General features: G+C 50.2%; 1 protein-coding gene across 2 annotated transcripts; it reads right to left on the bottom strand.

Annotated features, from left to right (window-relative positions):
• Window positions 1–30: 30 nt before the first annotated feature.
• On the bottom strand, window positions 31–26,984 carry map3k5 (mitogen-activated protein kinase kinase kinase 5). 2 transcript variants are annotated; one of them, XR_003784762.3, is made up of 31 exons: window positions 26,120–26,984; window positions 20,779–20,918; window positions 20,065–20,088; window positions 17,047–17,240; window positions 15,232–15,400; window positions 14,466–14,572; window positions 12,900–13,073; window positions 12,234–12,346; window positions 11,678–11,837; window positions 11,023–11,176; window positions 10,817–10,924; window positions 10,658–10,710; window positions 9,964–10,059; window positions 9,054–9,135; window positions 8,114–8,247; window positions 6,685–6,812; window positions 6,467–6,603; window positions 6,206–6,311; window positions 5,378–5,535; window positions 4,451–4,628; window positions 3,885–3,902; window positions 3,347–3,524; window positions 3,084–3,252; window positions 2,830–3,015; window positions 2,159–2,264; window positions 1,833–2,070; window positions 1,642–1,754; window positions 1,447–1,559; window positions 1,284–1,360; window positions 824–1,021; window positions 31–678 (listed from the first exon to the last, which is right to left on the bottom strand). XR_003784762.3 is itself a non-coding variant. In XM_029142008.3 (30 exons), exons 1-30 carry the CDS (start codon window positions 26,502–26,504, stop codon window positions 961–963), a joined length of 4,059 nt encoding a protein of 1,352 aa, XP_028997841.1. In that variant the 5' UTR covers window positions 26,505–26,984; the 3' UTR covers window positions 31–960. The 2 variants fall into 2 exon arrangements, 1 of the variants encoding a protein (XP_028997841.1); XM_029142008.3 differs by having other exon boundaries at window positions 31–1,021.
• Between the last annotated feature and the right edge of the window lie 963 nt (window positions 26,985–27,947).

Genomic DNA, 27,947 nt, shown 5'->3' on the forward strand with positions numbered 1-27,947 from the left:
ACTGACGTTAGACTTAAGAGGACGGATCTCTGACGGTTTCAAGATGAAAAATTTATTTAACAATATGACATTTTTTTAATTTCAGACATGATTTAAAAAAAATGGACACACCGCTTATGATTATTTCCTCATTCAGTTTGGTTTGAAATAAAAAACACTCGTAATGAAAATCTGAAATGCAAACAAATTTTGCATTAAACATGTGAGTGATCACGATGATCATATCTGCACAAAACACATTGTCAGTGTAAAACAAACAGCAGATGGTCTAATGCAGTGATGATAACTAATATTTTCCTATGATTATCAATATAGACTCAGTCCCGTTCACATGGACGTTAAACTATGTTGGTCTTTAAAGTACATAAAATTCATTCACATATTTCTGTAAGATGATATTTACATGATTCTGGAAAATAAAAATGTAGATTTGTTATATAAAAGGAAATATGACAAAAGCATCGTCAGTTTAAATATGTTTCAGTGAAGATAAAACTAAACTTCAAAAATAAAATAACTGCACTGACATCCTTCAGGTTAGAATTACAATTAAATTAAAAACACATTTAAATAAAAGTAGTGATAAGCTAAAAACTTTAGCACAGATGATGTTCAGCGTAGTATTTTGTATCTCAGGCTTGTGTTAGAAAACAGTCATTCTCCAGTTTTGTAAACATCCTGTAAAGACGAGAGGAAACATTTCAACAGTTTTCAAGAATCTAGAGATTTTCTCACCAAACACCTGTAACAAAAAATGCGTCATGTCCGTCAGACATGCTCAAAACTAGTGGCACTTCTCAGTAATTGTTGCTGTAACATCCACCTCATGTCTAAAATCCTCCCAATGCTCAGACAAGAGCGGAGGAGGACGTCCTGAAGCTGCTGAGCCACAGAGCAGCACAGGCGCCTCTGACAGACTCAGCCTTTGAACACGAGGGAACGAGGGCGGCGCCGAAGGCCTCAGGTGGGTTTGTGCCTGTGGTCTGTGATGGCCTTCCACAGTCTGCACAGGACGCCTCCTCTGACGGACACAAGGACACAGGCGTTAACGCGTCAATCTCTGCATGTGAAGACACTGAAGCACTTCCTACGCAGGGAAAACCTGCTTCATGCATTATTTAAAGCAGCCACTTGAGGGAACCAAATCCTGTCCATGCGTTTGTGAGGACACAACATCCACCACAGAACCATAAGTGCAGGAACAGAACGTTACGCAGGTTTGCAGCCTACTGAGACTCCTACTGTGACTCCTACTGTGTAGCTTAAAACCGCCGATGCGCTACCTTAGTCTTAAACTCTTCAGGTCGTCTCTTGTCACATGGTGGAGGAGGTCGTTCAGTGAATAGTCCTCATTCTGGATCTAAGGGACAAAACGGATCAGATGAAAACACAATGTCTCCCTCCTTCCTAGAAATGGTCATTTGCGGAGCAGCAGGAGGGACTCACTCTGTCGATGGAGTCCTGATCCGCCCCGTAAAGCCTCAGCCAGCGGCTCAGCTCCGAGTCCTCGTGCCTCTCAGGTCGACTCGTCTGCGTTTCCGGGGAGCGCGAGGGGGCGTCTGCACAGACAACAGTCACAGTGAGCGGCGGAGCGGCAGCTAAAGCGCCGCCCAAAGGCTGCGGCGAGTCCCGTCTGCCGACCTGCGGGCTCGGCTCGCAGCCTCAGTAGTCGGATCTCCTGCTCCCTCTCCTCCAGCACTTGCTGCAGAATGGCCTGGTACTCGCGCTCCTTCTCCAGCAGCTGCTCCAGGAGCCTGGAGGGAACAGGGAGCAGCGTCGGTCACAGCCGGCGGGGGCGCGGCCCGGTTCGGCCCGGTTCGGTTCACGCCTACCTGCTGCTCTCCAGCTTCATCCTGCTCAGCTCCACGCTGACCGAGCGCTGCGCGCCGTGGGACTCGGACACGGTGGAGCTGAGCGTGCTCACGCCCGACGTGGCCACGGTGTCGTCGTGCGTGGCGGCCACCGGCGCCCGGCTCTGGTGGGCGGAGTCTCGCTCCGGCTCCACGTCGTCCACGTCCTCCTGGTCGGCGGCGTCGCTCTCGGACGCCAGGCTGAAGTGAGGCCTCAGCTCTGAGCACAGAGAACGAGCATGAGCAGCGGGTTCCACGCGGCCGCTAAATGAATGTGTCTGAGCAGTGACTCGATGAACGGGCGTCACCTGGAACCAGGATGGTGATCGCCGTCTGCACAGCTTTGCGGATGATGTTGTCCAGAGCAAACATCCAGTGAGGCTTAATGTTGTGGTTTCGCAGCACCTTGTTCACCTGAAGAGTTCAATCCTCCGAATGAATGATTGTGCAAATAACTGTATTACATTGAACCATATTAACTATAGTGATGTTCAGATCACACACACTCATGTAAATGTGCCTCTCCCACCACTGGCCTCCTCCCTCTGCTCTACATTCTTTGCACTAATGACCAACAGGAGGCATCGGCGCTTCAGCTTCTTGTGGGATTATGTAAGATCCAAATATGGACACAGCCACAGTTCTGTTGTCATTTCATCTGCATTTCAGGGGCAAATAAGCCTTTTTTGCATTACAGTTACTGACGACAGATGATTTGCCTTTTATTTCGCAGCTGGCTGTGTTTCTGTGCAGGGGGAGCAGCTACATGGCATCCGCCTGCACGTCTCTAAGAGCACAATTACACTGGAGGGTTCAGAGCCTGTGGCTGATGCAGCGGCTGCAGTAAAAGAGCATCAGTCGCCAAATGGGTGCTGGAGAGCAACATGAGCGGCTTATTTTATTATTGCTGACTAAACTAAATTCTTATGAGTTTAAATTTCTCCCCTGATGTTTCTGTGAACCCGTTTCTTATACTCACAGCATCCTGAAAGCCAAACAGCACAACCTGCAGCTGGCTGATGGCCGTGCTGTCGAAGTCCAGCTCCAGCTTGAGCTGCGACAGCGTGTTGGCGATGATCTTCCTGTCCGCCATGCGAACGAAGTCGGCCAGACTGACCACGAGGGTGGAGATGTGCTGCGGCGTGAGCCTTATTTCCTCAGAGCCCTGGACACGAGGCGGGTTAGGATGCAAACAGCCGGGTCGGGTCCACGGGCCTTCATGTTCCCACCCACCTGGTTCAGCGCCTCCGTCAGGTTGGACACCACCTTGTCCTGGTCCTCTGTCAGGACGCGGTGCAGCGTGGCTCGCCTCTCGCTGTCCTTCCGCAGCATAAAGAAGCCGGAGTCCTTCTCATCAGGAGACGGGGGGGCGCTGTGGTCCTCGAAATTCTCCACAGGAATGCTGAGCAGGCGAAAGAACAGCATGCTGGTTACAGGTAACCAAAGGAAAATGCCGACGGCTTTCAGCAACATTACAGGCGTGAGCCCCCCTTTACCTGAGGAACAGAGACCTGGGCCCCTTCACGTCCCTCTCGCTGTAGCACTTGACGCTGGGCTTGAAGATGAAGGGGTTGGTGTTGAGGTCGTTGTCGGGGGAGACGGAGCCGTACTCGCTGCTGCTGCTGGTGTCCTCCACGACCACCGGCACGGGCAGGGAGATGCTGCGGAGATACTCTGAAAAGGTGGAGGACGCACGAATCACGACGCGGCCCAGAGAATGAGAGTGGGAGAAACAAAGTGCCGTTCTTTAATAGGAGAAAAGGGCTTTGGAAGAACAGCAAATGGGTGAAATAGCTGGAAAATCAGATTCATTTGCATTAAAGACTCTGATTGTTGTCCTGAATGTGACAGCAGCATTTAAAATGTGAAACAAGGATTAAGCCATTCAAGCATTAGGAGGAGCAGCGTCTCGTCTCCTGCACGCTACGAATCCACTGGCAGGAGAAAAAGGAGAGCGACAGACTGTGAGCGAAGCACAGACGCTCCGTGGGCTGAAATCCAGCTCCAGAGAAGGTTCAGAAGACGTGGACTCACCTGATCCCGGCGTCAAAGCTGTGGAGGAAGCACGAAACGCGCGTCAGCAGGATTTCTATGAAACACTGGAGAATAACATTTCCAAGCATTTGAGCCGCTCCTATTATTTTATGCAGGTACTGTGGTTGGAGGGTGGAAAGCGAGCAGACAATAAAGATTAAGGGTGTGTTCAGACAATGTGTAGGCACAAGGAGGACGCTCACAGCAGCCAAAGTGCAGCCTGCAGAGCTGCTCGTCCACGTGGACGACTGCTTCCTGCTCTAAAACGCCGCTGTGGCTCCGCGTACGGAGGCGAGACGTGACACGTTAAACAGCCCTTTGTTGTGCTGCGAGGTGGATTCGGTTACTTATGGACAAAGCCAGGATTTCTGTTTCCAGTCTTTCACAGAACGTCAACATGTTTTTCAAACGGACGTCAGGGCGCCGGAGGCCGGGCCAGAGGCGCTTTGTGTCCGATTTAGAGCAGATTTTCTGGTTTCTGTGTTTCTACTGTTCGACCTTTGTAATAGAATAGCAATCTACTCCATATGTGAGGACCCTACGACGCCTAGCAACAAGTCTTGAACCTGTGAAGCTGCTCTTGCTCTTCTTCTTGCGGCTGGTGACCGTGAGGAACTCGTCCGTGAGCAGGTCGAGGGCCGTGGCTCGGTGGTCGGGGTCGGGCTCAAAGCAGCGCAGGATGAAGGCCTTGGCCTCCGCAGACATGGACTCTGGGATCTCTGGGTGGATCTTAAACATGCCCACCTGAGGATGGAGAACACAACCAGTTCAGACAGGAGCAGCGCAACTCAAGCATGAAGCCGGCGCTCACGCAGTGAAGCCTCAGACTGGGCTTCAGGCCACGTGTTCGCTGGAGCAGCAGCTGAGAGCTATGATGTTCAAAGTTCCAGTGAAAGACTCTCAGGACAATAAAAACACTAGAAATTCCTGTTGCGGTATGTTGACTTAAGATTAGCAAGGAGCTGCCCCTCCCTGGAGAAATTCCACAGGGATGAGTGAGGAGCAGACGACGGCAGACACAACATCCTCCAACGCGCAGTTCCGTGAATTCTGTGGTATCCGTGCAGGAAATACCAGGATCCTCGTGTGTCTGCTCCGGACTCATCAGCCCAGCAGCACACACCCACAGCCGTCTAACTACATGACATCATATGGAAACTAGCGCGTTAGTGGGACCTCCGTGTGTGGAAACCAAGACAGTACGACTGTGTCCAAAGCAAACACGCAGTGTGAACTCCGTACGTATACATTTTAAACAAAGACGCGCGCAAACAGAAACTGGGGACGTGCTGGCGTGGTTGTTTGTGTTCAAACAAAGGAATTCTGGCGTTTCTCCAGGCAGGTGGTTACACAATGCAGGTGCCTGATGTCAGAATCCATAGAAAAGAAGTGATTAGAGCAGATGCTGACCTCTGTTTGCTCCTTTACAATGGTTTAGTTCAGGGGCTGCAGTGTGTGAGCTTAGCTGATCAGGTTTGTACAGTGTGTCTCACCTTGAACATGGCGGCTTGCGGTTCTCCCAGTTCATAGAAGGGGGGCTTCCCAGTGGCCATCTCTATGATGGTGCAGCCCAGGGACCAGATGTCGGCTGGTTTGCCGTAGCCTCGAGGACCCTTGTCTATGATCTCAGGAGCCATGTACTGCAGAGTTCCTAGAAGCAAAGGATGATGGGTAGATGCTCAGTGGCCAGGCACCATCTTCTCACCAGCCCAGTGCAATTTCCAAAACAAGGTCACAGTGTTCCAGTCTTTATTAGGTGAAAGTGACGTCAACAGCGTGTGAAAGAAACTCATGTAAATGCTAAAAATAGCTGTGCTGAGGTGCTGACACAATTCTCTCAAAAGGACCAATCAGGTTACAAAAGCTTTAACGGGATTTATGCCCTGGCAGCTCAGGCCAAAGTGAGGTTTTCAGCCACGCACTCAAAGGACTCTTCTGTTCTAATAATAGCCTTCAGCGGCTCATGTCCTGCGCTAAAAGCGGGCAGGGAGACGTTTATAGCAAGGCTGGGCTATAAAAAGCAGTAGCCCCGTTTCCTGAAAGAGCAGGGTAAGTCCCCGTCTGCCTCAATGAGGTCAAACTGGGCCGCAGACACACGATCAGCCTCCTCACCACAGACTCAGGCCAAGCCAACGTGTCTCTGAATAGCCGCCGCCGCCTATTCTCAGCTCTCAGTAGCTCTTAGTGGAGCTGAGGCTGGATTACAGCTCTGACAGCCAAAGGCGCGTGTTATCTGTGTGGGGTCACGCTCATTACTCAGCCACCGCTGAGCAAAGTTCAGCCTGTCGTCCAAATGCAAGCGCTCGTGGGTGTGAGCGAACCTGTGAAGGTCTCGGTGCAGGGGTTGATCCCAGCCAACCTCTTAGACGTGCCGAAGTCGGATATCTTCAGGATGCCGCTGTAGGTGTTGATGAGAACGTTGTCGCCCTGTAAGAAAACACACAGTGTGAAGTTACTAATCTCTTCATTGGATCCGCTGTGTTCCTGTCATAGACCCCCCCCAGAGTCCAGGTCGGGTTCACCTGTAGATGGTTTCCCCCTGCACTGAACACAGTTACATCAGGAAGCTGATGAATAGTCACCTTGATATCTCTGTGTGCTATCTGGTTGTCGTGCAGGTACTTCAGCCCCTCCAGGATTTGTCGGGTGTAGAAGCCGATCGTGGGCTCGTTGTTTTTCAGAGGGCCCCATTTGGACCTCAGCAGTGCAGACAGACTCCCTGAACAGCATAGGGATGAGAGCCACCGTCAGCAGGCTCGGTCCGGGCTGACCCGTCGGAGCGCAGTGTGTCCTGACTCACCTCCGGGCACCTGCTCCATGAAGATCTTGATGAAGCCGTTCTCGCTGATGGAGCCCAGATACTGGACGATGTTCTTGTGCTTGAGGTGCTTGTGGAGAGCGATCTCCTCGTGGAGAGGCTGAGAGTATCTGCATCAAAAGCACCTTGTTAAACTGTGCAACAGACAGAGCAAACGTCATAACACTGTGTGAACAAAACCAAGACGACACCAGAGCCTGGCTGCTGAGACCAAACCTGACCTCTGACCTGAAACCGCGCCTGCCAGCTTTTACCATTCACAATCAGCGCCTCCACGCTCTCGCTGGAGATGTCAGTCCACCTCCGAATTATTCACGCAAATTCTCCACATTCTTTGCAGCCGAGCGCCCCGCTGACTTTCTGATGTGATTAGTGGAAAGAAGTGTGGCAGCAGAATCAGCCAGCCTGGGAGCGTCTTGCAATCTGAGATGAGTAGGTGGAACAATGGGGAGACAGGCGGAAAGCAGCGCAGGCCGCTTTCATGGATGGCCTCAAGTGGTTCCAGCCCAGTGAGAGCCACAAATCACCAGGGACGCTGCTGATCTGCGCTTCACACTCTCAGCTGGAGCAAATCAGCACTTTGCATTATTTAATGAGGCTCAACACTGGTGCAGAACAAGATGAGGCATTAACAGCTCAGACCCCTGTAATTTAATCTTTTGCACGGCGCTGCTGAGCGATTCCGTGGCAATCAGCACCGTGCATTATGAAATATCTGGTGTGGAAATGTGACTTCTGCAGCCTCTGAAAGTTTCTGAGTGAAGCTCATCCTTTCAATTCTTCTTTTAAATCAATTTCTGGCAGATCAGAAAACGCGTGGCTTTCTTAATTACTGTAATATGAAAGTGACTAATACCTGAGGGGCTGTGTTATTCGTTTCATTCATGCCATATCATTATGAACTCATTATGCTGCATGAATAAAACTAATTGCAGTGGGACAGAGCAAGATCTAAAACTGAAATTACAAGATCCACCAGGGTTAGAACAAATCACTCTGCGGTTCAGAACCGAGACGTGATTCAGTTCGTGAGGTTTCACAGCAGAGTAACAGCACTTTAGACGTCTGAACACAATTAGTTTTTATTATTATAGTTTAGGCTTTGGCTTAAATTGAAGGTAGCACAGTCATTATCTTCAGCTCATCTCGGCACGGAGCTCCTTTTATTTTATTTCCTTTCATCTACTCAGGATGAAAGGAAATAAAGTGAATGAGTGCAGGGACGGTTTGTGTGCAGAGCAACTAGTGAGTCAGGACAAACACAAAAGACGGGAACTGAATGAAAAAGGACTTTTGTCTCTGCCATAAACTCAAATACAGTGTGACCTATAGGAGAGTCACATCTGTCTAGGAAGCGGAACGAACCCAGCGTCCTGAGGGTGAGTCACAGTGGTGTGTTTGACTCCTTTACCTGCTGTCTCTCTCTGGTATTTCCTTGATGGCCAGTCGCACCTGGTTGCTGAGGTCTCGTCCTGCGTAAACCACTCCAAACGTGCCTTTTCCCAGAACCACCCTCTCCCCGTGCTCATCGTACTCGTAGTCGTACTGTGGGAGGAAACAGGGATTTAAAGACTGAAGCTTAAAGTTAAATGCTCGGGATTTAGCTCTTATACAAGAATCTAGTAATAAACTATTTCAACAAGATGTTAGTGAGATATATAAAAGGCCAATATGTTTTCTGCCTCTAAACAGTGTGATTAACCTACTTAGAGGAAACCGTGACTGGAGGAAAAGCAGCTGACGGTAAACGCAGCTCCGTGAGTCACGTTGGGACAGCACCCACATGAAACCAGCTCTGACAGAAACCTGTTGACATTCGAGCCGCGTCACGTCGAGTCAACGCGGGCGCAGCGGCGCTTGGGATAATTAGCTATTCTGCTCCTGAGGCAGGTGAACGCAGCAGCAGGTGTCACAACACAAAGCACACGAGCAGAATCCAGCGCTCGTCTCAGCGGGCGGCGGCGCGGCTGCTGCATTAGGGCTGCGATGCCGTTGTTTGGATGCTAATTGCAATGGATTCAACAAAACCCCGACACACACTTTGTTTTATCAGATTTCTACACTGCTGAACGCTGATGTGTCTGCGGGTACAAATTAAGATCGTCAGAAGAATTCATCCAAAGTTAACTTTTTCCTTCCGTCTGTCTTTTGAGTGAAACACCAAATATCAGTTTCCTGTGACATTTTAAAAACAGGCGAAGTACACCGCAGAAAACAACAGGATGTCAGAAGCAACTGGTTCCTTGAACCCATGCATGAAATAAAGACTTTTTGATATGAAAGTATGAGCATGAGTAGAATCAACACTAGAGGCAGCAAATGAAGCAGCTTTTCCATGAGAGGGAACTCACCTCTAAGGTATCAGCGTCACAGTCTCCCTCCTCTGGACTTTTCCACGTCTCCTCTGTTATGCTGTTGACCAGATCGCAGAATCTGCCAAAATAAAGGCAACGTCTGTAATGTGCAGGTTTATCGTGTTTTCACCTTGTCCGTGTGCTGCACAGCTCCTTTCATCCAGAATGAAGCCATGTCACAAGTCGTTGTCTGAGCTCCACTTAACACATATTGTGACTGAGTAACGGTGTGTGGGGGTTACAGTATGTTTACATGCACACTTCCCACACACGTCCATACATATAAGACTTTTACCACAGTCACTGCACACAAGCTGTGCAACGCCTCGTCATGCCTGCAGGTGTTCAATGCATCACATGCCCATCATGCATATGCTCAGATCAAGCATATGGGATCTGTTCCTCTTTCTGCTTCTACTGCCTTTCGTCTGTTTCTCCTTTCCTTCCTTCTCACCTCTCCCATGTCACTCTCACTCTTTTTCTCTGTATATAAAGAAGAGCAGCATCACAACAACAGCAGGCATGACTCACTGGCTCTCACACTCCGGATAATGGGAACTGGAAGTGCTCCGGAGCCTCTGATGTGAGAGTCACAAGTCTGCGCACTCACAGAACTTCGCCGAGCCGCTAGCGGAGAACACGATGGTTTGGAAATTAAACAAGGTGTGTTCGTGATGACAGGGGGGTGAGATATTTCCCACCTAAGTGTTGAGCTGACAGAAGCGCCTGAACTAGAGCAGGGCTCGGTCTAACTATGCAAGGGAGCAACACATGGCAGAGATTTCACAAAAGTCAAACTTCAGCCAATGTCCGATTACTGGCTCCTAAAACCAAACAATCTGAATTCATATCATTGCGTTAACTTATAATATTCACAGCAGAAATCATTAACGTGATGCACACCAACCTTTTACAGTGCATCTCTGTACAGAAGTAGATCTGAAAGTCCTCTGCGTTGTGAAGGACGTAGAGGAAAGCGCTGCGCTCGTCAAACTTGGAGATGCTGTGGAGAAACGGTTGAGGAACAGTTGGAGGTGAAGTAGAATGAACAAAGGCTTCCACTGGACTCGTGAATAAAACGTCTGTCACTGTGTGTGCAAGGCCACGCTGTCCACACACGCTCCACAGGCAGCAGCATCATTAGACTCTACACTGAAACGTCCCCCTACGGGGATGAAGCGCGTCCAGGTCTCGGTGCTGAGCGAGAACAGTTCTGTGCACGTGGTCCTACTGCAGATCGCAGCGCTGCTATTGTGTCCTGCTGCCTGTCGGCAGCCTGAGTGGGCACGCAGAACGAGTGGTTCCCTAGCAACACGCGAGCACAGCCCTCCACCTCTCTGATCTGACACTGGATTCCTCCAAGGGACGAGGAAAGGGGAAAGTCCCGGCGCTGTGGAGGAAGCGCTCCGATGCCGGCTGCAGCTGTCAGAGGTGACGTGACAGCGCTGCACTCCATATTTACACGATATCACAATGCTTGTTGCTAAGTAGTGTGTCCTCCTCAAACACCATGATGCCTCTGATGAGCATCTTCTACATCTGATGATACATTCGAAGTGATGACCCGCTGGAGACAGGGGTAACGTCATGAAGCCACTGACCTGACCCCTCGTACTGAAGTGGCGCTGAAGTTCCACTCATGGATCCCCTTGTTCTGCAGAACAGATCAAACAGCATCAGTCCACTGTAGCTTCTAGCTGTGAGGCTGAGAGTTTGCTGGATGTGTGATTTAGGGGCTCATCCTGCAGGTGCGTGCCCACCTTGTCATCAGGCGCCACATGCCAGATGGACACGGTGTTGTCCTCCACGTCTTTGTTTATGGACAGATACGAAGGCTGGTACACTTTAGTGGGCTCCAGTATCAACACCTGTAAAACACATTTATTGACAGTTCAGATTGTTCCTGCATACTCATGTCTCAGCCAGGATTCTGCCGCCTCATTTGGAGGTGGTCTGAGTTACTTACAGGAAATCGTACAGAGGAGACGTCCGTCTTGGTTGCCTCCACCAGAAAGTCCATCCAGAAGTCCAACAGCTCCTGTCGGGGAGATGGCGGCTCCACACTGGACTTGGTGAAGTGCTGGTAGATCAAGATGGTTTCCACCAATGAGCACAGATACCTGAAACCAAGCAGAGACACCGAACAGATAAAACAATGTAACCAAATACCAGAAACATGTAGAAACAGGCTGATGATGGAAACACGATAACTGGAACCTGCACAACCCAATTCCACAGAAACAAACAAACAATGGGTCATGATTTCCATGCTGGGTAGCGTTTCCATGTTTGTCTCTATGCACTGAACAACAGTGTAGAAAGTTTGTAATACATATTATTTGCATTGTAACACGTTTAAACTCTCACAACTCCAGGCTTTTAAGCCATGTTAAAGAGGGACGTGCTGCTCAAATGAGCAAAAAGAGTTCCTCGTGATATTTCCCGGTCTCCATGAGAAATGCACCAAATGCTCAAACAATGGCCACAGATGGCCGCTGTGTTTTCAAGGGAAAGCTGAGCACACTTCAGATCACAGTAACACAAACACACTTGGTGATTGATGTGGACTAAAATGTGTTTTTCAGAAAACTAATCCAAGGCAGGCTTATGCGACTTCTCACCAGATGGGCGCTTTGAGCTTGAAGAGTTTCTCAGAGGCCTGGATGACTCTGGTTTTGTCACTGGCCAAGATGCTGGCGCCCAAGAAGAAGCCCACATCCCAGTAGCTCTGCAGCTTGTCCAGGCTGCCTTTCTTTCCCAGAAGACTGCTGAGCTTCACTCCTAAAAAAGAGCACGGATATGAAAAGGCATCTACTGCAACAAGTTGTTTGTTTGATTGTGTTAGAGATAGTTTTGCTGAGGAAAAGCTGCAGCAAGACATGCCACATCCTGCTGCAGAACCCAGCAATATGTGCAGGCATACGGGGGTTCTCAGGGTGCAGGAGGGTGGAGGCTGAGCCCCATGAGCTTATGTGCATGTTAGGATTGGGAGCAAATCTTAAAAGCCTGTTTCTGGGCAAAAACCTATTGATCAGTGCAAACGCTCTGTGGCTCGTTGCACACCGACATCGCTACATTCAATATTTAAATGCTGGTGATAGATCAGTGGTCACTCAGCGGATTCTGTAGAACAGAAGCATGTTTCGGCCACAGACATCCCGTCTGACGTCCACTCACCCACTTTGCGAAGCTCAAAGGACGTGTCAAACTGCTGTCCAGCTGCCAGGAGCAGAACAGCGTAGTTGATACCAGAGTGTAGTGTTGGTTCAGACTCAAACCCCCGTTTAAACCTGAGGAAACAAAGAAAATGACTCCAATAAAGACTTCCTGTGCGAGAGGTGAGTCACTCCGTGCCCCTAGCAACTCTTCGATAACGTATGGTGGTCCCTTGGCTTCGAGCGACATGCCAACTTGGAAAAAATAATTACAGCCATATTGAGTTGGGGGCCACAGAATGGCAAAAGGCAACTGTGAGAACCTCGCTAAACAAGAAATTTCATTTATTTAATGAGCAATCTGTTCTGCTGGGGGAAGGGGAGTGAATGTTATTAGGGGCGCCTGCCAAGTTGTGACATGGAACTGAAAATAACAGCCAGATGGGAGCTTATTATCTAAGCAGCATATTTCATGGGCGAAGACTGAATAGAAAAGATGCCAACAGACAGCCTTGTGTTATTATTAAGTGAGCTTACGTCCGTGCTGACATCACACGCAGGCACACAAGGCCATGGCAGACTACCCACACCCAGCGTGGCCCTGATCTGATCAGGACCCCTGGGGTGTTGGAGTGAAAGCCCTGAGGCAAACATCCCAACGTCTCATGCTCCTGCATGTTCTTCTCACCACAGAATGCCGCTGTCTCTGCTCTGCGTGTCGGTGAAGTGGGACTCCAGGAACATGTCTTTATAGATGCGCCCCACCAGGCAGTAGATGTCCGACGCTACCTGCTCCTCCTCATCCTCCACCAGGGGAAGCATGGTGTCCAGGGCCTTCTGTCTGTCGCCTGGCAGGTTCCTCCTGCAGTGACGCACGAAAGCACGCACAGCGATGTCAGGAAGAACAGGAGTCACTTCATGACACCACTTAAATTAGTCATACAGTAATCAACAGGAATTACAAATCACATTAACCTCAGCAAAAACCCAAGAAAAGTCACTTTCCTCATCTCATGCTGTTTTATGCAGCAAAACACTTCTTTGACTCCAACTGTGATTTTTTCCAAGGTCTGAAATTGATTTTCTTGAGTTACTGAATGTGTGAAAATGCAAACCAGACATAAACGCGTGGCGTTATCGCGCAGAATTTAAGTCTCAGGCAGGAAAAATGCGCGACAGCGACGAAAAAGAAGAGTCCTGATAAACGCATACGATGTGGCTCCTCTCCAGAGCGAGAAGGTTAAATAATACATATAGGATGACAGCTACTACCATGGAGACTGTCCAGAGGGAAGACAGGACCTGCTCTCATCCTGAATACCTTCATTTCTTCCTTGCTCATCTCCAGAGCCCGATGGCTCTTCTGGAGGAGCTACCTCATCGCTCAGCCAGACCTCGGAGCAGGACATGTGCAACAGGCCCCAGAGCCACTGGGGCCTGTTGCACATGTTGTCTGACAACTCCCTGCTGCTCAGCAGATTTATGAGGCGCTGGAGGATCCTTCACTGAACATGTTTTAAGGCTGTATATAAGTATTTCTGGGTGTTTCTACATTGTTGTTCTGTTACACCTACTATAATAAAAGCTCTTCCACCACTTCCATCTTCGGCCTACAACACTGTAAAAAAAACCCTCAAACATAATTGCACCACACATGATAATCTGCCCAAAATAGCACATCATGTAACAATCACACGTAACAGCAGCAGTGACTCATTGTGCTTTGCTGAATAAGTAACCTGTCACAGCTGTGTCTGTATTCGCGCTCCTCTTCTGAACCTGAGGGCACAATCTCACAGCAGATGGACACGCGTCCGTCATCTTCGCGTGAATCTGTCTCTCAAAGCGTCTCTGCACTGCCGTGAGCCAGAACAGCAGAATATCACATCCTGATAACGGGCCAGACAGCAACCGTGAACAGGCAGATCTCGGCATCCCGCAGAAACGTTTTCCAATTGCTGCCGTGTTAAAAGAACACCATGCTTTGTTGCTGTTCGCGGCAGTTGCACCATCACAACAGAAGGAAGGAAGACGAGCAGATGCTGCGAAACAGATAGTCAGAACCTCCTGTGTTGTACATCTGGCTTTGGGCTGAGCACACTTGCAACTAATAGTTTCACTGCTGTATGGGAACCTGAACCTGAACGCTGGTGTTCATGCTCATAAAAACACCAAATAGAACCAAATACAGGCGTGCGTTAGAGCAAAGATAAACTGTTTTCATGTGATATTTCTGCCATGTTCAACATCTTACCTATTCAATGCAAAGGCGTAGTGGAACTTTACATGAGGATGAGCCACGGGGTCGAAGGTCGGAAGCTTCTCCAGCGTCTCCACCAGCTTCACAATCGAGTCATAGTCCTGAACATGAAGATAAGAACAGGCGCCTGTTAACTCCTGCTGCATTATGGGTTATCTCTCTGCACAATTCATCTAACTCATCAAGGTACTGAGGCCTCAGGGGGAGCGTCTGATGCCCTTTAATTCACTCGCTCTGAGACCCAACTGTACAAACACCACTTCAATACCTGAGTGCCCCTTCATCAGATTTTTGTTGATGCTACTGTACTGGCCCACATCGTCGCTACACTCGAGGCATATTGAATAATTCAGCATGCAATGCCTGTTGTCATAATAAATGATTCATGAGGCTAAGCGCTGCCCGTGGTAGGAGGGAGGATCTGGACGCTAAGTGCCACTGCATCGTGGAGACTAAAGAATGAAACGCAGAGCAAAAGCGTCGCCTAGAGCTCCCTGCAGGCAGTCTGCGATAGCCCCCGTTTGAGGAAGTGCACACTGTCGAGTGACAACGCTGACAGACTGATGCTGAGGCACTAGCCTCTTTCTAACTTGCACCGTAGGTTTTTACAGTAGCCCAGTTTGTCAAGGTCGACACACACCCTCAACATCCGTTTGAACTAAAGGAGTACATTAGTTTAACCTCAAAACTTTTTCGGGACAGTCTGAAAGTCTGTGCATGACAAAATCTGAGCAATGACATCATCATCCTGAAGTCGGACCTGGATGTCCCTGTACGTCAGCAGCAGGTTGATGACGATGTCCACTGAAAGGCACTCCACGTTGTCGAGCCGCTGCTGGATGCGGCTCAGCTCGGCAGCCAGCTCCATGCCGGTGTACAGCTCCCGGGCCTTTCGTATCTCGTTCAGGATGGTCTCACGGAAATACTGGCTGGAGAAAGGAAAAAAAAGACAATAATCAGTAAAGATTTGTATGTAGCCGTCTGCTGATCCAGAAGCAGCAGTGAATTCACAGTCTGTCCAGTTAGAATCTAAGAAACAGTTCTAGGCAGGCTAGTGTCTCCAGCAGGGGCAGTTCCAGCAGGATTGGAGATTCATTTCATTTCCTGGATTCCATCACTTGTTACATCATTCTCAGACGCCGTTTGGCTCGCGTTCTTATAATTAGACCTGCATCCAGTAAAAGTAGCAAAAGCTTCATTAGAAGCAGAATCTCGCCACTCCCACTCTGAGCTGACAGATTGGTACGCACATGTGGTGTTTATGGGAGTGTCAAGCTCAGAGGGCAAATACCTCGGCTTATTCTCTTTATTCACTTACTGTAGGTGTCTGACAGGTTTGTTTACCTGTTGCTGTATAGGCCTTTAATATATTGCTGTGTGGAAAGGCAAGGTTGAAGCCTGTAGGTTGAAGGAGCCTAAATTTGGATACTTCAGTATCAAAAACAGTTCAATGCTATAAAATCAAATCATCTCCAACTTAAGACTGTGGGTTTCTATCTATCAGAGTTCAGTAAGATCAACAGCTGATCTATATGATAAGTAGCCTTTGATTTACTGGTCACGTAATCTGCTGCATCTCTTCCTGGATGCTGGTCTCCAGGAGACAGCAGCTTGATCAAAGTGCACGTTTTTCTGCTCGGGCCTGTTACATCTGAGTCACTATTTCTGTAGAGGAGCTGAAACCAACTGGCAGCTGCAGCGCCTGCTGGCACCCGAGCCTGAGACATTTCCACAGCAACTGAGGTGGAGTAAACGCTGTTTATTATTTAAATATGTAGATCCCCACGTGAGTCAAAGACGAAGCATGCACCGCCTAAAAATAATTACAGCAAGTAAAAATAGGAAGAGTGGGACAATGAAACAAAGGCTCGCTCTGCTGCTATAAACAGACGCAAGCTTTTCCTCTGCAGGAACTTAACTTTGAATCATATTCTCTTTACTTCTACCTCATTTATAAGTCAACCTTTACCTGAGTTTGCACTAATACTGGAGATTTCCCATAAACGACGCAGCATAGAACTGGAACAGCCTTATATAGATAATCTGTTGCTTCCTCATCCTCAAAACTGTTGTTTGTGGTGGTAAAATATGTCCTTTATAGATATTTTTATGATTGCAGAGAAATAAGCCTTTAACCATAATTAGCCTGATAAAAATGTTTTTATATAATGACCATAATTAAAAAAAAAAAAAAAAAAAAAAAGTACAGCACAAACACCTCGTTAAAGCAGGAAATTACAACTAGCTATAGCGTGCTAATGCTAAAGCTAACAGTCATTTATTCTTTTTGGATATGATTAGGTATTTGATAATATTGATTACAGACTTAACCCAGTGTGATAATTCACATCAATAAAGAAGAGTGGTGGCTAAATTCAATCAAAATTGAGTGAAGCAGCTAAACTCTTGCTAATTGTAATATCGGCTAATGTTAGCGTAACGTAACTTAGCTTACTTAGCATCTAATTTAGCCTTTTTTGCTACATCACATTACATTATTATTACTGGTATTCTAGCATTACGCTGGGTAAACCCTGATTTCTCCTAAAGCGCCCAGGCCTCGCCGCTCACTCACTGCGAGTTGGCCTGCGACTCCTTGAGCAGCTGCACGAAGCGGTCCAGCAGCGGCATGCAGATGGGCCCCAGCAGCATCTCGAAGCTGGGCTGCATCAGCTGCGTCAGGCCCTTCATCAGGCTGCCCTCGCAGCAATACACCTTGTTGTGCGGCGTCACCATGTAGGGGATGAAGGTGTAGTTGGCCGAGCACGTCTGCAGGTGAGACACAGCTATGAAGCATCAACACTTGGCTCCACATGACAGGGATGGAGACAAATCTCTCTTTACATAACATTATGCAACGATCAAGGAAAACCGCCCACTGTCCCTTGTTGCAGTTCTGTATGAGCAGCTGTGTGGTGGTTGTATTTGCTTTTGTTTAACGTGTTTTTGTGTTGTTAGTTGTTACTGCCAGTGTGAGTTTATAGGCCACTAAACACACCTTACAAGTCCCTTATCTAAATTAAACAAGCAGCAGTCTTTACAGCTGAGTCTATAGACAGTGTGGAGTAACGCGTGTTGCTGAGAGGAAGCAGATTGCCTGGAGGAAGTCTCCGTTTCCCCTGTTTGAAACCGTTTGGGGTAATAATTGCTTCAGCTGCGATCAGGCCGCGTGTGCACGCCTGCGCGGTGGCCGCCGAGCGCGTCTCTACAGGCAGCAGCTGCGTGTGGAGACGTGCAGCGGCGGTGGCGACGGCCCCATTAGCAGCCGCTTTGTCGCGACCACAAGCCCCACCTGCTCCTGCAGCCGCTACAAAACAAAGGCCTCCTGCAGAGCGCTATTCGCTCCAGACGTGGCGTTCAGGAGCAATGCACACGCGTGTTCGCCGGAGCTTCGGCTGCTGAAGCTATTTATTTTCTTAGCTCTAGATCTGCACATCTGTGTTTTGTCTGGAGGCAGATCCATTGTATTAAGATGACGCTCCAACCGTTGCTTTGATGCTTCTGTTGCAGCGGCTCACCACTTCTAAATAAACACGGCAGAGACATGTGCATGTGGTGTTTACAGACAGCACGGAGGGAGGGAGGGAGGGAGGGAGGGAGGGAGGAAACATCCTCAAGACACAGCCGAGGTCTTTTCAAGGAGAGCTATTCCCAGAATGTCAGATGCGTCGGTGAAACAAAACCTGAGAGCGTGTGAAGGCGGCTGGGCTGCTACCCAGCTGCACCCTGACAGCTTTAATATTCTATGGCTTCGCTTCCTCGGCAGCCTCTTTGAGAAAACACACAGCCGCTGTAGCTGTCACTGCCAGCGAGAAAAAGGAAGTGAAAGGAAGGTGCAGTGCTGAAGCAATGAAAGCCTTCCACAGATAAACGCTTCCTGCAGCACCGGTGGATCCTGACATCAGATCTGGAGGCAGTGGCAGAGCACCATTATAAAACCAGACCCTCCCCGTGAGGGACCACACAGGTTGAAAGCCTCTCGCTATATTTAGCCCTTTGTTTGTATGATTCATGAGCGGCGGTCACGTGCTCCAGCTGCCGCTAGTCAGCTGACGCTAACCTGTGCTGGGCGCCTACAGGTGACAGGTTTGTGGGCACAAGCGATACACGAGGCTCGCAGGCAACCTGGAGACGGAGACTGGGAATGAGTCAGCGGCTCAGAGTGAGTCACGGCTTTTGTGAGCCTAGCTAGAAGTGCACCTCTCCATCGGCTGCTGCAGGAGGATTGTATTGGAGCAGGAGGCCTACTCGCTCACCTTCAGAGACACACTGGATGTCATTCAAAATGAGTGCTCCAGCAGTTATTAACCCACCGATGAAGCCGTCATGACTAACAGTTACCCATGACCTCCACACACACAGACCTTCTACTAGCACATCAGCTACATTAAGTGAAGATTAAGTTACGTTAGAACCACACCAATGTAAAAAGGACTCCACTCACAGGAGGAGGTTTAATGCATTAGCAGCATGTGCATGTGTTTACTCATGACAGCCAAGGCTCCTTTAGAGGGTTCATGACAGAGTCAGGCTGGTTTGGGTCGCGTTGTCCGCGTGGTGGTTTGCACTCAGCCACAGATGAGGCTCACCATCAGCTGACACCTCCTGTGCCTCTGTGGTGTGAGTGCATGTCAATAAAACTAGTTCACCAAACGGATTCAGTGTTAATCGGGGCGAATGCATCAAACACAATGAATCGCCGCCGACTCTGCACACGATTTACTGTAAGCTGCCTTTCATGAGGACGGAGGCTTATTAAACAGCACATGCGGCCGTGCACAGAAGTGGCTCTGTGCGAGCAGGAGAGAGAGAACAAAGATGCAGGGAGCACATAAGGGAGATCAGTGAGCCTCCACTCTCACACTGAGCGTGATAATGAGCTCTCCTCACATGGTACAAGTCAGTGTCAGAGATCAGCAGGCTTCACGCAGCACAGGGCCGCATCCCTCCACTCTGAAAAGCCACTTAGCAGAGCTGAGCCCTTGTCTGGCTCCTGCACAGCAATCAGCCCCATCCTGCTTCAAGAGCCCAGTTAGTCCATCCCTCATCTAATACAGATCCACAAACAACTTCCTAAGAAATAGACTTATTTGTCACTGTTATGTGGATTGGCTTCACTAAAAATGGGTTTATTTCCACTCCGTGTGCTTCACTTCACATTTCTTAGGAACTACAATAAGATGCGTCTGCAGGAACAGGATTTCCTTCGCTTTAAGGCAGCGCCTCATTTGAATGCTGCACGCAAGTCAGATTTTCAGCTTTTGAAATTAGCCTTTTTTCCATGCAGCGCGTCCTCATGCAGTCGCTCAAATGCTCGAAAACAGCTGTTATAACGACGATGCGGGGGAAAAAAAACTGCTGTAAAGTGAAAGAGATCAAACCAAACACTTCACATCTCTAAATGAATGTGGGCTGCAAGAGGAGCCTTTCTAACACAGCGGAGAAGCATAAGGTGTTACATACTGTGCTGCCTGAGTGCTGTAGAAAGCATATTCTCTGCACCACACAGCAGAGTGTGATGTGTGAGCAATGGGTGAGTGAACGTGTGAAAGGCAAAGGCGAAGGGGAACAAAGGAGATTGGTGTGTACTTACAGTGTTCTTCTGGCAAATGATCTCCTGGAAAAAGAGAGAAAAGAAACACATTTAGAGATCGGGCGAGAACATTTGCACCAAACGTAGACGTGGAAAAAAAAAAACAAAACAAAAAACACACGATCAAAGACGATCCGATCTATGGAACCTTTAACTGCAGATTAACAGGTCCTGCTTCTCTCAGGAAGTTGTTAATGAAGAAATGATGCGTCTTTAGTGAACATCAATATCGTATTAGCTCAGATGACCATGTAATTAAGATGTGTTAAGGTCTAAATCATTAATGATGCTGCTTTTCAACCTGTTGGTCATGTTTCTAAATCAATTAATACGGTTTAGATCCTAAACATCTACTGGAACACAAGGCTATTTAAGAGCGCCCTAGTGTGACAGGTCCTGGAGCAGGAGGAGGTTCAGCATCAGGCTCCATGAGCCACGGCTCCACAGACGCTCTGACGCCCGGCGTCGCACCCTCACTAACCTTCGTGTCTCTGTGCATTGACAGGGTTTTCCCCAGGAAGCCGTTGAGCAGAGACGCTAAGCCACAAGTGTCCTGGTGCATCTCGCAGATGGAAGCCGGCGGCAGCAACAACAGCAGCAGCTGTTCATTTCACTTGTTCTACAGTAAATCTGTGACCTCGTCGCCTCATGCACGACTAAAACGCGTTGTGCTTCCTCCCGTCACATTATCTGGTTGCCTGGTGTTCATGTTACCTGCAGGGACTGCAGCGCGTCCGAGTTAGTGTCGCAGTAAAGGATGATGTTGTTGGCCATGCTGAAGCTCTCTCTGACGCCCAGGTGGTAGAAGAGCGATGGCTGACGGAAGGCGTCCGTCATCTCCACAACAGCGATGTCTGAGGAGGCAGCGATGGGTTAGTTTGGAGCAACAAACCAGGACTAATAACACAGTCGCCAATATCTGCTTTCCATTAGCACCACCATCCGCTTTTATTGTTGTGGGAACCAGAGACTCTGAGGTCAAAGGTCACAGACACATTAAACCACATCGTGTTTGTGGGTCTCTCCTACAAACTGTATGTTGTTACAGGTGATGGTGATGACAAGGGAGCTGGTTCAGTATATTTCACACATAACGGGGTCTGAGGGTCAGTGAACAGGCTCCATCGACCGTACGAGGAGGATCAATAGGTCAATATGTGTAAATACTGCCATGTGTCAGTCAAGCATGAGCTGCAGCTTCTGGTGGAGGGGAGGAGCGTTCCCAGCCTTGAAGCCAGCGCCCGGCGCCTTCACCAGAGCAACGCACGGCTCGGCTCGGCCCGCTGGGCTGAAACCGGCCGGATCGTGTTTCCCCCTAATGCGCTGGGGTCCTCCACAGGCCCGGCGCAGCGGCACACGATGTCCCCGACGCCACCGCTGATAACAGCCAAAAACACGGCGGCCCAGTGGCAGCGCTCCAGTAACAACAGGCGAGCAGAGATAAGGCCGCGCCCTGCGCTTCTCATCTGCCTCCAGCTACAGAACCCACCTCTCCACGACGTGTCCATGCGTCAGGGCTCAGATCTGACCCGGCCCAAAGTCGCTTCACCCGCAATGAGTCGAGCTCCAGAACCTCCAGACAGCTTTTATAACCTCATCTCTGCTGATCTGAGCCCCCTCCTCCATTTCCACAATTCAAGTGGAACCAGTTTTATTCAAGGAGCCAACACCTTCTGCTGATGTCGACACCGATCAGGCACCGACTCGCTCTCATCATCATCAGATCATGCAAATCCCGGCAGGAAGCCGTCAAACGAGCGGGCGTCGGACAGGAAGGAAGGGATTTCCGGCTCGGTGCTGCGATGTGGAATATCAAGCGGGTTTTGTTGTGTGGATGAGCATGAGGACGCCGCGTCTCTGAGCGAGTGCCAGCGAGAGTTCACTGTGACGTCGGAAGCGAGCGAAGGGAAAGAACAGCTTAATCCTCCGCTGGGCCGACCTCTGCTCAACAACCACTTGTTAAATTCATATCTGACGCGTTTCAGGCCATGACAGCGTCACGGCCGCTCACGCTAATCTGGGAGAGGACAGCGTGTGTTGTAGGACTGGTCCGAGTTCACAAAATAAACAGTGCGCACGTACGACTTCATCTCACAATAAACCCCAACAATGCTCGAGTATACGCGTTTCTTCTTCTGGGCCCTTTGTTTCATGCACGCCGGGTGCAGCTGGATGCCAACAGCCACGCAGCACAGGTCGTCTGCTGAATAAAAGATGAGCTCGGCAGGAGGCCCATCAATATTAAACTCAACAAGGTTTCAATGCAGACTGGACGTTAAGGGCAAGACCGCTGAGCTGGAGACAGAGCGGGATGAGGCCGTGCTAGAAATGCAGACGGGTGGAGCGAATGCAGCAGGTTAGCAGCCGACAGCTCATAATGAAGGCGTCACACAGCTGGCAAAGAACAGAACAGCAGCTCAGAGAGCTCTGCTTGTTGAGCATAATGAACTGAAGCCGTGCAGTTTGTTTGCTAATCTCAATACAATAGGTATCGCCCCCGTTTCAGCTTTGAGCTAAGGACGGGTTTAGCCTCCATTTCCTGCAGGCCAAACTCAGGGTTTGATTCAGCAGCCGTGTTTCTGGACGCTGCGATTGCTCTGACAGCAGACGGACGCCTGTGAAGCAGCCGAGGAACTCGCCCCCCGCCGCCACCGCCGCCGCGCTGCCACCGGCTCGCGTCACGTGCGCTCGCCCGCCCACCGCTGACCAGAACCAAAGCGACTCCCTCGCCCACTGCTCCAAAGCAGAGGAGAGAAAATAATTCAATATTCTCTCCGGGTGTTTGGATTTCTCTCGGCCGGTTGCCACAGGTTCCTCAGCCCAGCGCTGCCTCCGAGAGGAGAGGGAGGGAGGGAGGGAGGGAGGAGATGTGTGATGATGGGCGAGCGAGTGGAGAGATGCACTCACTCACAGGGGATTGTTCTGGTGTTTATTGGCTTCTCTTTATAGATCCTTCACAGCGCCTCCACCAGCTCTAAGTGGACGGGGATCTGCTCAATACTGGAATGGGAGCTGATCTAAATGGCACTGGAGACGCTTCAAGAGGGTATGGATTATTTCAAAAAAATCTCTTTCGGCCGCCTGCTCCAGCACCACATGGGAAGCATGCGTTCAGACACAAAGACTTCTATTCTAATGAGAGCGGGCTGTGGAGAAACGTAAACAGTTGCTCAGCCTGCAGCTGTAAAGAGCGCTGGGGCTGCATGAGCTGCAGGATCCGTCCCCACGCTGCCGTTTGCATAGTGTATGCAAATGCACGGCAGCAAGCGGAGGCCTGCAGGATTCAAAGGTCAGAGACGCCCAAATCACACCAGCCCACAGAGCCTCGCGACGCGTTTGAAGCCTCCTCAGAAAGCGGAGGTTCAAAAGAAACATCTGGGCCAAAGAACGTATGAAGCGCCTGCAGGAGTGGAAGAAAAGGCCCATACAAGTCTGTGCGCCGAGCGTTTCTCCTCCCACGGGAGGATCTGGAAATGCCACACAATGCTCCTTCAGCGCCGCGGACGCCCGGCCCGAAGCTGTGGAGCCTTTATTTAGAGCAAGGAGCGACCCTGGAAAACAAGGCCATGCAGGAAATCAGGCCGCACTGTGGGCCCGGTGGACCGGACCGGACCAGACCGGACCCACACACACACACACACACACACACACACACACACACACACACACACACACACACTGAATTCATCCATGGCTGACACCAGGAGAAACCCGTGCTGCGGCGCCGGCTGCCCCGACTTGCCCGCTGGGTTCACTTCCTGATTTCCTGAATGCTTCTCCCATGAAACACTCCACAGTCACAAATGAACCTCAGTGCTGCTCGTTTATTAACTACAGCCATGTTTTAGTCTATGAGAGAAGCCCACATGATGGAACACGTGGGACCTGCAGTGTGAAGCAGCTATGCAGCTCTGGAGCGGGCGGCACCAGAACCCCAGCAGGCCTCAGTGGGTCCACTGAGCATCACTGAGCATCACTGAGCATCACGATCTGCTGCTTTTAATGCAGCAGCGCTTTCCAGACATTCAGGAATCACGGCTGCAGACAGCTCAGCGTTCAGGCACAGGCGCCTTCATTGTGAAGCATGAACCCGTCTTTGCAGCCGCCGCTGTGCACGTACGTGCACTGTCAGCCACATGCTGATGATTATCTCCCTACCATCCGCCGCTCTCGCGCCAGTTTAAACACGTGTGTTGGAACACGGGGCCGCGGACGGCGAAGCCGCTGAACCGAAGCGAAGCAGCTGCTCCCGTCTCCTAGCGAGCGCGAGCCGCCGCCGCGTTGGACCTCGCCAACGGCCGCCGCCGCACTTCCTGCCGCGGTTCTGAGGAGCACTTAGGTCCGACAGGCCGGATGAAAAAGGCTGCCGGAGTCCAAACGCTGTGCGCTCGAACGCGGGTTTCACAACTCGGAGGATGTCGCCTTCCAGTTTCCAGCACACGATGCACTTCCTGTTGAGAAATCGTTGTGAAAAACGAGCCTTTCTTATGAGGGCGTCTCCCACGTGGTCCCACACGGCCTCTGTGGGCCCGGTTCTGAAGTCATGCTTGAATGACTGAAGTCTGAACCGCTCCGCCGCTGCAGAGACGTCTGACGAGCGCTGCCTTTAGCTCATCTCCACATCTGACAAGAACGGGACACGGCCCCGTTCATTCCTTCCCGTTCGAACCGGTCGACCTTCGCTCGGCCGCGTGCGTTCAGACGTCAAAGCGCCGAGGGGAAAACGCGGTGGCGTCATTGTTGTTGCCTGAAGTTGGCTTTTTGCCCCACGTTTCCTCTGTGTCGCGGCCCAGAGGCAGGACAGGCCCCTCCCGTCTCCCACACAAAGCAGCGCGTTCAAAGCGGGACGTGTCCGCTGGTTCCCGGCCTTTAAAGGCTTCTGTCTGACACACAGTTGTTCAGGAAGAGGACGAGGGCACGTCTGAGCAGACGCAGCGGCGCGTTTCTGGGAACGCGCCTCTGCCCCCATGTGAATTATGGGAAAATTCCTGAGAATTTCAGCTGAACTGCATGTCTCTGCACAAAAATAACAACACGATGGTCTGACGGGAACAAACCCGTGTTTAACCAAAACTATACGGCAACCATCTGTTTTTCCAAAGTGTCTTAAAACATGTTGAGTTTTTTCTGAAGCAGAGCTGTTGTTTGAGGCAGCGACTGCTGATTTGATTTCTTTTATTCCATATCAACCCTGAGGTCATTTGACAGATTTACAGCCCAGTTCATCTCGGGCTGTTGTGACACTGATGAGCTCCTCTTGTTTTTCACCTAAACTATGTGGACTATTTATTGAAGTTGCTGAGGTGCCAGCGTTTGTACAGTAACTGCATGACGTTTGAAGAGGCCTAACCTTTATCCAGTTAGTCTCTAAAAGGACTTTTGGCCCTTAACTTGCAGCTGCAGGCATCTGGGTCGCAGAATGAGCACTACTTTAGGTTCTGCTGAGCAAATACTGATACCGAGTATCTGAGCGGAGCACAAACACTGGCTGCTGTTTCTGGCTCCTTCACGGCAGCAGCTCTTTATTTGACCGCAATCCCTCGAAGGCCTCGTGGAGCTCCTTTGTGTTTATTATGCAACGCAACATTTCCAGCAGACTCTGGAGCCAAGTGCTGCACACGGCGGAGGAGCGGGAGCAGGGAAAGTGCTCCGAGTCACGTCACGGGTGTTCGTCTGCGGTTCCAGCGGAAACACGGGCCTCGCGCTCGACCCACGACACTCACGCGGTGGAAAAGGGGATCTAGTGTTCACGCCCACACCTGTGGAGCGACAGAACAACCCCGGCCTGCTGCGTTCAGGACGCCCAGGTGAGGCCGCAGCACGTGACCTTTGACCCCGCCACAACCCTGAGGCTCGCATTCTTTCGCAGTAACGCACTTCACGGGTGACTGCTCCTGCTCTCAGTTTAATCATTATAATGGGAGGTAAATCCCATGAAACGCCTTCAGAGGATTGGTCTAAAAAGCCAAACGCTGCTTCTCTATTTAATTACACGACCCATCACTCACTACACTTTCCTGCCCTCAGTCCCCAGTGTCTGCAGCCGAGGACTCACCTGCGTTGTAGAAGCGGTCCAGGACCGTGGTCTCCCCAAAGTCGAGTTTGCCAAAGTTGACGGCGTCCAGCTTGCTGCCCACGGCGTCGCAGGCGTCCTTCAGGCACTGCAGGGCCATGCTCTCCGCGTTGCTCTGCACGCTCGCCTCGCCGTTCACCACGTACGCCGCCGTCACCGGGCGGCTCTTGCACTTCCCGGTGGACAGCAGGCCGCCGCCGTCCATCGGGCACCGGTCGACGTCGGGCCCGAGCCCCGCGCTGCCCATCATGGAGTCCTGCCAGAAGGTCCCGGCCGCGGGGATGCCGGAGGGGCCGCTGCGTTTGCGGGCGCCTTCCGCGCCGAAGCACGGCACCGGTAACGAGATGCCGTCGTGGTCCTGGCTCATGGTTCGGCCGTCACTCGCTGTCTCTACGCGTGGCTGGTGCTGAGCAGCGTCTCCGCCACTTCTCCATGGACGGCCAGCGTTACGCGCGGCGGTTTCCCGTGGAGCCCGTGCACAGGCGCGGCGCGGCGCGACGCGCACGCTCGCTCGCTCGCTCGCTCGCTTTCAGTCCGGGTCCACGGTCCGTCACAGCCGCACATCGCGCTGCATGTTGACGGACGACGACGCCGACACACGCGGCTCCAGTCACGACGCGCGTGCGAGAAGAACACGAGCGGAACAACTGTCAGATGCACATAGTTCCCAAAGTTTGGCGACGCGGCCGCCGTCGGCGCAGCGACGCCCACAGCACAGAACGGCGCGAGGAGCCGAGGAGGAGGAGGCGCAGTCTCAGCGCGAGCGCTCGTCGTCTCTCGAGACAGAAAGTGCGCCGCGTGCGCGTCGAGGGCGCTTTCGTGCAGACACTGCCCAGTTTTCACTGTTATCTTCCAGTCCAAACCCCCAGAAACGGGGCGGAGACGACGGTGGGAGTCTGGCGTTAACTGGGCGGAGACTCCTTGACCATATGTGGAGTTGTGTACTTCACTAAAGGCGCAGTTCTGTGAAAACAGTTCTCCAATGAGCTGCGACGCTCGTTTGTTGAAACAATAAATTATTCATGTGATTTATCACTCGAACATTAATCCTTTTTATTGATTGTGAGCCTTCAGCGTTTCATAACCCTGCAAACTAATTACATTGTTTTCTTCATCCTCATAGATCTTGATAGATCCAACTCAGTGAACTTAGACTATGACGTAAGACATGACTAAGAAGTATTTCACAGTTTAGTTTTTAATTGTTTTTTGACCAACTGCAGAGCTATATGCAATTTCCCCTTTAATGCGACCAATAAAGTTATTCTTTACTTTTTTTACTCAGACCAATTTCGTTTACAGGATTTATCTCATAATGTGCTGCTTGTTTGTCACCTGGTGTAACCTGGTACTTTAACACTTTCCTGTCACGGAACGACCCCTTGTGGTGACGACTTGTTATTACAGATGACAGATTTATAAAACATGAAGAGGACACGTGAGGGATTTTTACTTTAAAAAACATCACGTTTAAAACATTCAGCAGATATCCACAGGGTTTATGAAAATGCATTTTCACACAAAAAACTATTTTAATAATTCATAAACACACCTTTTTCTTCGTCTACTAAAATGTCACTTTATTTGACTGATTATTACAATAACCAGAAATATTAATAATGCATGTAGCTGCCTCCTTACGTTGACAGGTGGCACAAGAACTCTCCCATGATTTCTGTTCTTTCCACATCACGTGAACGCAGCACAAGAGCTTCAATGTTACAATTTTTTGTTCCAAAATGAATTCATCGAGTACGATGTAATTTCATGTTTCATTTCAAGTTATTAACCTACGGGTTATCATTCACCA

The sequence above is a fragment of the Betta splendens genome, chromosome 24, assembly GCF_900634795.4.
Source record: "Betta splendens chromosome 24, fBetSpl5.4, whole genome shotgun sequence".
Classification (NCBI taxonomy): Eukaryota; Metazoa; Chordata; class Actinopteri; order Anabantiformes; family Osphronemidae; genus Betta; species Betta splendens.

Bases quoted from the DNA above. Each gene is read 5' to 3' on its own strand.
- map3k5 (XM_029142008.3), bottom strand. From the start codon at position 26,504: ATGAGCCAGGACCACGACGGCATCTCGTTACCGGTGCCGTGCTTCGGC. The intron at 4,629-5,377 runs GTGAGACACACT...CTCCATCCTCAG, and splicing joins CGCAAGCCGCCATGTTCAAG to GTGGGCATGTTTAAGATCCA. The intron at 3,016-3,083 runs GTGGGTGGGAAC...CCTCGTGTCCAG, and splicing joins TGACGGAGGCGCTGAACCAG to GGCTCTGAGGAAATAAGGCT.